Source organism: Neospora caninum, chromosome V (genome assembly GCF_000208865.1).
Source record: "Neospora caninum Liverpool complete genome, chromosome V".
In the NCBI taxonomy this organism is placed as follows: Eukaryota; Apicomplexa; class Conoidasida; order Eucoccidiorida; family Sarcocystidae; genus Neospora; species Neospora caninum.
The window spans coordinates 559,302-570,982 of record NC_018391.1 but is presented as its reverse complement, the minus strand read 5'-3'; the positions used below and the strand labels follow the sequence as shown (position 1 = coordinate 570,982).

Genomic DNA, 11,681 nt, shown 5'->3' with positions numbered 1-11,681 from the left:
TCCTTTCCGAAAAACATCTGGGGGAGCTCGACGCCTCGTTTGCGACGCCCGTCGATCGTTCGACAACCTGCGAGGCAAGTTCACAGCCGCTGCCGTCTCCGCCCCCACGCGGGTCTCGGTTCTTCGCTTGTTCTCCCCGAAGGCTTGGCGTTTTTCTCTTCTTTCAATCGCCGGTCCCGGCACACAGTTCCGCTGGGGGGCGTCTTCCCCGTCAACTCGAAACGGTAACGGTCGCTCGCCGTGAAAACCCGCCGCTCGTGCAGGCAACGCGCGACGCTCGCACCCCTGCTGAGTGCCAGCGACTTTTCTTGCATGTGCCCCGCCCGTCGCTGGCATGTCTCTCCATTGAATCGGCGCTCCTCTCTGGGGCCCAGCGTTTCGCGCTCACGGTCGCGACACAAAGCGGTTTTTTTCGCAACCTCTTGGTCTCGATTTGCTTCGCCCCGGTCGGCCCGGCCGCCCCTCGTCTTCCCCCTGCGATCTCGCTCTTCGCTCCGGACCCACTGTTCCCTGCCGCCGAACGCGGTCTCGCCCGCGCGAATCGTTTTCTCGGCGTTTAAGACACACGGAGCGTTTCGCGTGCTGAGAAATCAGCGTAGCCGGCGCGCCTGCCTCGAAAACGCCCCGCCGAGGTCCGTCTTTCGGGCCTGCAACCTCTGCTCGTCGCCTCCTCTCTCTCTCGCCTCCTGTCTCCGTCCCCTCTCCCTCTGTCTCTTGAAAGCCGCTGTCGTCCACGCGCCTCTCAACAGCGCCTCCGCCTTCCCTGAATGGCATGCCAGCCCGCATGCATCCCTCGCGTTCGTGAGTCTCTCCGCCCGCTGGGTTTCGCCTCTCCCCCGCAACGGCGGTTCCGTGCTTCCTCGTCCGCGCCTTCGTCCGCGTCTCTCAAAGAGGAGCCGCGCCGTCTCTTGTTCCTCTCAACACTCTCCGCCCTCCTGCCTCGCGCGGCAACCGCTCGCTTCTCTCCTGCGTCTCCCCAGCCTTCTTTCCCTTACGTTCCTACCTCGCCTCGTCCACTCTCCACGATGGCGACCGGAACAGCCGCCGCGGCGCCGCAGTCCCGAGGCCGCCGAGACAAGCTGCTGAGCATTGAGGAGGCGGTCCAGGCACGGTGGGCGCGCGAGAATCCCTACGAGGTCGACGCGCCGGCGAAAAACGCGGAGAAGAAGAAATACTTTTGCAGCTTTCCCTACCCGTACATGAACGGAAAGCTCCACTTGGGCCACGCCTTCACGCTGTGCAGAGCCGAGTTCCAAGCCCGCTTCCAGCGCATGCAAGGAAAAAACATTCTCTGGCCTCTCGGGCTCCACTGCACAGGCATGCCGATCCTCGCCTGCGCCGACAAGCTGAAGCGCGAGGTCGCGCAACGAAAGGCCGAACAAGAAAGCGACACACACGCGGAAAAACGCCCTGACGACGAGGTACAGACGATCCCTCCCGTCCGTTCTCACGCGGAAACAAGCGAGACACACACAGAGATCTGGATATGCCACACCACTGATTCTGAACGCGGGGCCGTACAAATGCATACATACATACATTCATGCTTATATATATATATATATATATCAGGGAGTGTATATGCGTGCGTGTTTGAACACAACCGTGTGCGCCTACAGGTGTACGTAGATACAACTGACATATGCAGATGTGTGAAGACATGCATATGGACAGTCTCGCATGTGACGGCCAGTGTCTCTCTCTGCAGCGCGAGTGGAGGAAGGCGCCTCTCGGGGTTTTAGCGAGCGAGGGCCGATGGCGATTGATGCCGGCGATGTATACACCAACTCGAGACCGCGCACGCTGCCGTCTGCAGTTTTGACCGAGAGAAACGCAAGTGACGACCGACGTGTGTATGACTCTCTGTCGCAACAAAGGCGGCAGGATTTCGTTATCGTCTGTTTCCAAGGCAGGCACAAAACAGGATGTCCGTCACAGCAAGGGCGGGTGTACACACCAAGCCTTCCCTCGGAAGAGGACGAAGTGGATACGAAACGTTAAAATTTTCATTTCCCGGGTCGGTGCATGGAGATAGGAAGGCGCGTGTTCGTCGACGCGTGATTCTCTGGCGGTCCGTCGCCAACCGCGTTTGTTTCCTGACCACGTTCAGTTCACGAATGTGCTGGTGTCGCGCGTCGACTTCAAACCCCTTCGAGGCCGACCGCCGCGAGGCTTCCTTCTCTCGACGCTGCCTCTCGCGGTTTTTGTGTCCCCGCAGAGTGCTGTGAACGGCGCCGAGCAAGAAAAGCGCGAAGAAGACGCGAAGAAGAAAAAGTCCAAAGTGGCAGCAAAGACTGGGAACGCCGTAAGGACGCACCAACAGGAAACGCCAGAGTTTCTTTCCCTTTCTCCCTGTCGCCTGTGCTTTTACTCACCTCGCAGCCTGGTGGGGTCTCCCATCCCGGTCTCCTCGTCTCTGTTCCTGTTCTTTTCTGCTCCCTTTCTTCTAGGTTCCTCCTCCTGTTCTTCTCCCATCCGTATCTTCTCTCTCTCGTTTCGTCTCTCTTTCTCGTTTTTCGTCGCTCTTCGTCTCGTCTTCCCTCGGGGGGTTTCCCGTGGCGTCTGCATGCGCGCCTGGCCGTGTCTGCGTTCTCTGCTTCCCAGAAGACGCAGTGGGCAATCATGCAGGGGATGGGAATCCCCGAGGACGAGATTGCCTCCTTCGCCGACGCGGAGCACTGGCTGCGCTACTTCCCGCCGCTCGCAAAGCGCGACGTGACTCGCATGGGCTTCGGCATCGACTGGCGGAGAACCTTCGTGACGACGGACGTTAACCCCTTCTACGACGCGTTCATTCGCTGGCAATTCAACACTCTCATGGTTAGGACTCCCACGGCCCCCGCCCCGTAGTTCCCATATACATACACATATACTTACATATACATATACATATATATATATATATATATATGTATATATTCACATATGCATACACATATGCATTCACATATACATACACATATACATACATATATATACATATACATATATGTGTGTTTGTAGATGGATATGTGCACATACAGGTTTGTGTGTATGTGTAGGTATGTGAATAGAGGTAAATACTGTTGCAGTCGAGGTACATACGTGCATGGCCGTGTGCATATATATATATATATATATATAGAGAGAGAGAGAGAGAGATGTATGTGTGTGTATGTTTAATCGCCTGGGAGTGTAGATATCCTGGCCGAGAGCAACGGGGGTCCGTTTCCGCGGGATGTGCGTGGAGGAGTCGCGAGGTGTGAACGGGCTCGTGGAAGCGAGAGAGGTAAGGAGGCGTCGAGAGATGCCGGGTCCTCCGTGGAGACGGATGCTCTGCGGAAGGGGACACAGAGCGGAATGCGTCTGTTTCTGTTTCTGCAGAAACGCGGGAAACTGAAGTTCGGCATGCGCGCGACAATCTTGAGTCGGCGCGAGAAACAGGCCTGCGCCGACCACGACCGGGCGAGTGGCGAAGGCGTCGGGCCGCAGGAGTACACAGTCGTGAAACTTTTCGTTCAGGAAGAGAAACTGCGAGCGGCGTCAGTTGCGCAGCACGAACCCCTAGTTCAGCTGCTCGACGAACTAAAGACCGCGACAGCCGCGAAGAAAGTTTCCCTCGTCGCTGCTACTCTCAGACCCGAAACGATGTACGGCCAGACTAACTGCTACGTTCTGCCTGAAGGAAAGTAAGTCGTGGAAAAGAGAACGGCACCGCACCAAAAAAAACGAGAAAAGATGATGAAGAAGGGGGAAGCGAAGAGCAAGATGGCGAGAGAAAGAGATGGTAGAGGCGTCAAGAGAGCGCTCGGGCTTGGGAAGTAAACGACCGGATTTTCAGGTTTGTGTTTGGATACAAACTTCGGATGAAAACGGAGAGTGGCGAACGCATGCATGGTTTTGGGCATTCGTATTTTGTCTGTTTTACATGAAGAGTTGTGGCCTTCTTCGAGGTAACCTTGTCAAACAGGCAACGCGCGGAGGCCTTCAATTTTCGCGTTCTCAAAAACGCAACTTTCTTTTCGCTGTTTCTCTGCGCACTCGCGTCGAATGCGTAGACAAGCGTGCACGTCTTCGTGGACATGCATTTGTGGTTCGCAGGTACGGTCTGTATTTGGCATTCACGAATCCGAAGAAGAGCCTGAGCACCGCGGCAGACGATGAGGCGGCGCAGGCGGAGAGCGAGGAAGAGTTCGAGACGCTGATGACTCGGGAAGAAGCGCTGAGTGCATGCACAGAGATCTTCATCTGCAGCGAGCGGTCCGCCCTGAACATGGCTTACCAAGGCTGGCTGCCGATGCAGGCCGCCGACGACCCGGACGGGTTGCCCTCACCGCACTGCCTCGGAACAGTCGAGGGTGTGAGCCTCATTGGTGTCCCTCTCACGGCCCCCAACGCGACGTACCCCACGATCTATGCTCTCCCGATGCTGACCATTTCCATGAACAAAGGTACACACGCAGAGATACAGCCAGAGTCGCCGGCACGCCTCTCCACAACTCGGAAAAAGGAGCAAGTACACACCCCCCTCCATAGCCGCGCATATATCTATTTATATTTATATATATATATATGTGTGTGTGAATGTGTGTGCACGCGAGTAGAAACGTATAGACCTAGACGTAAGGAATTCTGCATGTGTATGATGTTCACGCATCTGCGCGTTTTCGAGTGGATATCTGTAAAGCTGAAGGTGTCCCAGCAGGCCACATGCATCGAATCGATTGAAGTGTCTATGAGAGGCACGCGGGTTTTTCTGCAGGGACTGGCGTCGTGATGTCGGTTCCCAGCGACGCGCCCGACGACTACATGGCGTTGCAAGACATGAAGAATAAGCCGGATTTCTTCAAGGAACGTTTCGGAGTGTTGCCGGAGTGGGTTCAGCCGTTTGAGCCTGTCCCGATTATCGACATTCCCGGCTTGGGGGCGCTGCCGGCAGTGACGCTGTGCAAGGAGAAGAAGGTGGCGAGTCAGAAAGACACGCAAAAGCTGCTGGAGATCAAAGAGGAAGTCTACAAAAAGGGCTTTTACGACGGCGTGCTGCTCGTCGGCCCTTGCGCAGGCCAGAAAGTCGCAGACGCCAAGACCATCGTCCGCGACGAAATGATCGAGCGGAAAGAGGCCTTCCGGTACTTCGAGCCGGAAAAGAGCGTCGTCGCGCGCAGCGGCGACGAGTGCGTCGTCGCCTTCATGCACCAGTGGTACCTCGACTACGGCGAGGAAAAGTGGAGAGAAACGGTCGAGGCGTACATCAACTCGGACGCGTTCCAAACGTACTCCCCCCAGGTGCGCAGATGTGCCCGAGCCGAGGGAGGCGCGGCCGAACGCACTGAGAAACCGTCCACGGGGTGGACACCGAAAACCTCGCTGAGTTGGCCCCTCGATGCCGTCTCGCCTCGTGCACAAAAACAGATCGCCTCCGAGGCCGCACCCATCGAACGCCACGTTTGTGCATGCATAGACACCCATATGCGCACATAACACTACGCAAAACATATATGTATAAACATAGATGTATATATGTATTTAGGTTTATTTAGGTGTATGTAGGAACAAGCATGTGTGCTTTGTTCTGCGTTTTTCCAGGTGCTTCATCAGTTCAAGCACGTCGTCGGCTGGCTGCGGGAGTGGGCATGCAGTCGCAGCTACGGCCTCGGCACCTACCTGCCGTGGACGAAGGATTCTTCTCGCCCCGTGCTCATCGAGTCGCTTTCTGACTCCACGATTTACATGGCGTACTACACCATTGCGCATCTTCTCCAGGTTCGTTCAAGGACATACACCCCACATGTGTGGTGGCATGCGCTCTTTTGTAGATATATATATATATATATATGTATATGTGGCTTCCTGTCTCGGCCACACCGGAATCAGCAGAGGCGTCGCCCGGGGCATGGAGGCCTAGACGCGGGGCTGGTGTCGCTTCGTGTGAGCTCCGACCGTGCGTTTTTTTTCTTCCGTTTCTGTCTCTGCCTCTACGTCTCTGCCCCCCCGGGCTTTTCGCACCAGGGAAATGACATGTACGGCCAGGAGAAGGGTACCCTCGGCATCGCGGCGGAGCAGCTGACGGACGAAGTCTTCGACTACGTTTTCGCGCAAACCGAGGAACTGCCCGCGGGATCTTCCATCCCCGTCGAGCACTTGAAAGTAAGCGGCGGAGCGCAACGGAAGGGGCCTAGCGACGTAACCGAAAGAGAATCGAAAAACCCGCCAAACGCGACGGCAAACGTGGATTCCTTACCAGAAGGCGGTTCTGCTTTGCTGCTGGCTTCAGCCAAGTGGCGTAGTCAGGCTACGTACACACATATCTACCCGCAGATAGGCTCAGAGGTTGAGGCAGAGAGGCACGTGCAGATACATGTTCATGAACATACATATAAAGATATATACATATAACGATATATATATATATATATATATATGTGTACAGATGGCAAGAATGTACTTGCGTCTGTGTAGGGAGAATCGCCTCTCAGCCTCAACCGGAGGGGTGAACAGGAGTTTGTCGTGAGCCTTTCTGTGCTGTTCTCCATCTCGCGACGGCCCCAGCTCTTCTTCACGAAGTTTCTTTTTGACATTAAATGCGCACATATGCACATCATCACATACATTCCTGCATGCCTGCACACCGTGTATATATATATATATATATTTGTATTTGTTTGCACATGGCGGCATCTCCGCTCCGCAGAGACGACGGCAGGAGAAAACCGTTTCTGGCATGTTTTTCGTGGTCCCTTCCTGGGGCTCGCCGCAGCACGGCGCGAGGCGCGTGTGTGGAGAATCGTGTTTCTGGTGGATCTTTCCTTTTTGTTTCAGCGCATGCGCCACGAATTCGAGTACTGGTACCCCCTGGACCTGCGCGTGAGCGGCAAAGATCTCATCTTCAATCACCTCACCTTCTCGCTGTACAGCCACGTGGCGATGTGGCCGCACCGCCCGGATCTCTGGCCCAAGTAGGACGATATGTGCGGTTTGCGAAAGCCCTCGAGGCAGAAAACAGCAGACTGTGAAAAAGGAGGAAAGAAAAGTGCTCCTCGAGACAGCTGTGGCGTCGTAGAGGACGTTTACAGCGATGTCGCTGCAAAACGTCGCGGGAGTCTTCTTTGCGCAGATGCGAACGGTTGTTGCGTGTTGCGCACCTCCCTTTCGACACGACGCAGGCCGAACAAGAGGGTCGGGTGCAACGCGTTTCGCTCGCGTGTCCAAGTGGATTTGCGTGCAACGCATGCCCTCAACAAACCGCGTGGTGATTTTGTGGGTTTTCAGGGCGTTCGTGTGCAACGGGCACGTCATGGTCGACGCGCAGAAGATGAGCAAGAGTGTCGGAAATTTCATCACCATTCAAGATGGCATCAAAGAATTCACCGCCGATGCCATGCGCGTCGCCCTCGCGGATGCAGGTACACGGACAGCCTTCTCCCCTTCTATTTCGTCTCCGCTCCTACGCTCCCTCACCTCCCAGTCTCAGCATCTCGCTGTCCACACCGATTCCCAGACATTTAGAAACTCTATATACGCAAACATATATATATATATATAGAGAGAGAGAGAGAGAGAGATGGCGATATAGGGCGTTCCTTTACACAAATGTATACCCATATATAGGTCGATTTACACTACTGTCTATGTGCAGTGATGAGAAGCTTACACTGACACAAGTCTTTGCTGATGAGTTTGTTGGTTTTGTGTCCTTGGATTCTCGTCCGCGCGACTACTCTCCCTGCTCACTTTTCTCTTGTCTGGATTGCCTCCCTCGGGGGTTTCTTTCTCGTTCTTCCTCGGGTCCGCTCACTTCTCTCAACCATTTTCCCGTCTTCTCTCCCCCCGTTTTGCGTCTCCGCTTGTCTCCGTCTCTTCTCTCTTTTTTCTGCTTTCCCTCGGTTCCTGCACTGCCGACGGTTCACTCTGTTTCGCGGGTGCGTTGTTGATTCTTCAAAGGCGATACCGTAGACGACTCGAATTTCCAGCGGGAGACGGCGAACGGATCCATCATGCGGCTGTACCTTCTGGAGCAATTCGCGAACGAAGTCGTGAACGGCACTTTGCCGCTTCGCACGGGTAAGCAGGCCGCGGGTGCACAGAGTGTACAGACAGCAGTGACTGCTCGAAAGGTGTGAACAACGACGGTGGGCATCTCACCAGAGGAACGCGACTAGGCGACACGCGGACCCTTTGAAGGGGCGAACGCCCGGCAGAGCACGGGTGGGACCAGGCCGGAAGTGGTTTTCTTTCCGCGAACGCGGAAGACGTGCAGAAGCGCCACTCGACAGTTGGGTCCAAGTGATGCACGCGAGAAGAGTCGAGTATTATCCATACATACCAGGCGTCCACGCGCGGCTGAGGGCCTTTGCCGTCCTCAGAGCGGACTCTCGCAGAAGTAGAAGGGAGGAAACGAAACGGGCACGAAAAGCCACAATTTTTAAAAGGGCGAAATCAAAAAACGCAGAAAGAGCCTTTCCACAGACCCGTTACCCAAGCTCTTCTCACATTTCGCATGATGTCCGTGTCTGAGCGTTTCCCATCGTGCCTGTCTCGTGTCCTATGTTGCCCAGTTTTCTCTCGTGTTCGCGTTTCGCGTCTTTGCTTCTCCTCGAGCTTTCTCGCCTTCTCTTCGGGCTTTCTGTCTTGCTGCTCCTTCCTTTCTCTGTATTCTGTCGCTTTGTTCCCCGCTTCCTGTCGCTCTCTTTCAGGGCCGTACTCGGACGCAGACCGCCTGTTCCTGAACGAGATCGTGACGTGCACGCAGGAGACGAAAGAAGCGTACGAGATCTTCCAGTACAGAGAGGCGCTGAAGAAGGGTTTGTACGAGATGCACACGCGGCGAGACCAATATCGCCTTCTCTGCGGCGAGGACCACATGCACAAAGATCTCGTCATCACTTGGCTAAGTACGCAAACAGCCCGGCGAGCACAAATTTAGACAAGTCGTGCGGGCTTGTTCATCGAGACCTGGGAACCCTTTACTACGCATGAATCCACGTATTCATATACAATCACATATCTAGACATATATATATATATATATATATTTATATACATATATATGTAAATGGTTCTTTCAAGCCTGTTCACTCTCGCCTCGCAGGGGCCTCACGTTTTGCCGCTGCAGCATTCACTGTCCTTCTCTCGCGATCCAGAGTTTACTTGTGACCCCGTTTCTGATTTGCTCAGAAACGCAGTGCCTCACTCTCGCGCCGATCGCGCCCCACATCTGCGAGCACATCTGGAGCGAAATTCTGAAGGAGCCGGTTCTCGTCGTTGCTTCCGCGTGGCCTACTTTTCCTGAACATCCTCAGGATCCCATCCTGCACAGGTGAGCGTCCCAACGAACTCGCCTGCATAGAAGGCGCGCGACAGCTAGTTCTAGAGAGAGAAACACAGAGCGAGATGTGGACATACATGCAGGAAACATACATGCATATGTATATATATATATATATATGATCGTATCTCAATATGTGAATTCATGCATAGTAAGAGATTCCCAGGTGTAGATGGTGCAGGCCGGCCTACATCGAAGGCCTCCTTTTTGAGTCGTGTTTTTCCAACTGCGATCAAACCCGCCCTTGCACCGGTCAGGCGACCGAGGGTTGATACTTTCAGTTTCCTCTCATCTGCATTGTACATATATATATATATATATATATATATGCATGTGTGATGTAAACTCATGTATATTAGGTGTACATTTGTTAGCTGTTTTCCTGTTTTCTTTTGGTGCGTTTGACTCGTTCAGACAGTTTCTCTTGCTGTTGGCCTCCGTCGAGGACTTCCGCAGAACGAAGGAGAAGGCTGTGCAGATGCTCTCCGGAGGAAAAAAGAAGGCCCAGCAGCCTCGACCGGCAGATCAGGCTGTTCCGGCCTTGACGCATGCAGTCGTCTATGTGGCCAAGTAAGGGGACAGATGCATTTCTTCCTAGTGCCTGTGTATATCTGCACTAATAGGCGTAAACTGATCTGTCTATATATACACATCTTCATATATATATATATATAGGTGGAGACAGCTTTGTGTATGTGGTAGTATACATATGCTTGTAGGTGAATAAGCACACGATTGTATGTGACTGCATGTTGTCCATCAAGTATCTATTTTTTCCCTGTTTTGGCGTTTCCCCTGTGTGTGTTTTCCCAGGGAGTATCCTCCTCTTCAGCAACAAGTTCTGACTCTCCTGCAGACGGCGCCCATCCACAAAGGAGAAGACGGGACGTGGTGTGCAGGAAAGGAGTACATGGACATTGTCAAGAACGATGAGGGGATCAACGCGCTCGACAAAAATGCGAAGAAAGAAGCTCTTGCCTTTGCTTCCTTCCAAATGCGTGTGAGTGGAGTTCTTCGAAAAGCCGGTTTTTCAGAACTCTTTTTACGGCACGTTCCGTGGAAGGGTTTGCATGCAGTCCTTGCAAACTACACGTTTCCAGGTGGCCTCTAGAGAGCACTACGAACACGGGGCTTGGGCGTTTCTGCCTCCTTGCTGTACTCGAGCGAATTCCATCTAGATTTTATATAAACTGCCTTTTGTAAGGTCCAACTTTTGGCTGCAACAGTTCGAGGTTTTTACTGAAACGCCCATTTTCTGTGGGCAGCAACACTCTTTTGTGCGCGCTGAACAACCGAAGCGCGATCCCCTTTGCCGATTTTGCGATGCGAAGCACAGAGTGAACGAAAAAGGTGGCGTCGCGTCTTCGAGGTTTACCTTAGGTATATACGCGCCTGGCAAATGGGGAAATAGTCATTTTCCCGCATCCGTGCTGCTTGCAGATCCCCTGGGTTTTGTATCTCTTTATTTTCATGCATTTTTTAAAAATTTGTTTGTTCATGTATGGCATCGATCGCATTGTCCCCCGCGCGGATTTTGCATGTCTTGGGACGCTCTCTTCGAGGCGCGAAAGGCTGCGCAGTGCGGCCAGTGCCTCCTTCCTGAATTTCGATCTCCCCTTACACTTCTCTTTCACCAGAGTTGTGAAGGGAGCAGAGACAGCAACGACGTGTCCATGTTGCTGGGTGCTTGGAACTTCTCAGGATGAACTGAAGGCGTATGGTCGCAGCGCCTTGGACCTTCGGCTTCCATTCGATGAGCTGCATCTGTTGCAGGCTCATCAGCGCTACCTTCAAGTCTCCCTCGGTCTCACAGGTGAGCATTTCTTGTTGCACACACAGACTTCGCTGAAACGGGCCGTTTCGCAACTCCTTTGCTCGGGCAAAAGCTTCAACCTTTATCTGTAATCGTTCCTTCCATCGGTCCCCCCCTGCCATCCGCGTTGCCTGTGTGCAGAGATCGCCTTTTTGCCGAGTGACGAGGCCCACGCGAAGGATGACAGTCCCAACCGGAAGCTGGCAAAGCCGGGAAAGCCTTCAATCTTTTTCTACGTTGGCTGAAGAGAAAAAGCGCAATCTGCAGGCGCTTCGCTGAAAGGAAAACGAGCAGTGTGAGGAACGGCGCGTCGTGGTGCTCAGGAACGAGACAGAGAGCGACCCCGGGGTGGAAAACGGCGTGTGGCATGCATACACTCTCTGGTGGCTGTGTCGTCTCGCGATTTCTCGCGAGTTGCAGACACACTCGATGGCCAACGCGAAGAAATGCGAGTTTGAAGAGAGTGGTAAACCGTTCTCGCTTCCGGCCGGTCTCTCTCTGTAGGTTTCGAACGTCAGGTGCGCGAGTGTCGTGAGTGGCGTGGACGCTATTGCCACTATCCAC

The 11,681-nt window shown here is 53.8% G+C and overlaps 1 protein-coding gene across 1 annotated transcript; it reads left to right on the top strand.

Annotated features, from left to right (window-relative positions):
• Positions 1-1,025: 1,025 nt before the first annotated feature.
• Positions 1,026-11,362, top strand: NCLIV_012860 (Leucyl-tRNA synthetase 2, related; the record flags this gene model as incomplete). Its single annotated transcript, XM_003881476.1, has 17 exons — positions 1,026-1,421; positions 2,219-2,305; positions 2,605-2,820; positions 3,364-3,668; positions 4,081-4,430; positions 4,742-5,265; positions 5,566-5,742; positions 5,989-6,126; positions 6,799-6,935; positions 7,249-7,382; positions 7,921-8,040; positions 8,673-8,870; positions 9,154-9,295; positions 9,719-9,874; positions 10,118-10,304; positions 11,006-11,117; positions 11,259-11,362. 17 exons carry the CDS (start codon positions 1,026-1,028, stop codon positions 11,360-11,362), a joined length of 3,483 nt encoding a protein of 1,160 aa, XP_003881525.1.
• Positions 11,363-11,681: the final 319 nt, after the last annotated feature.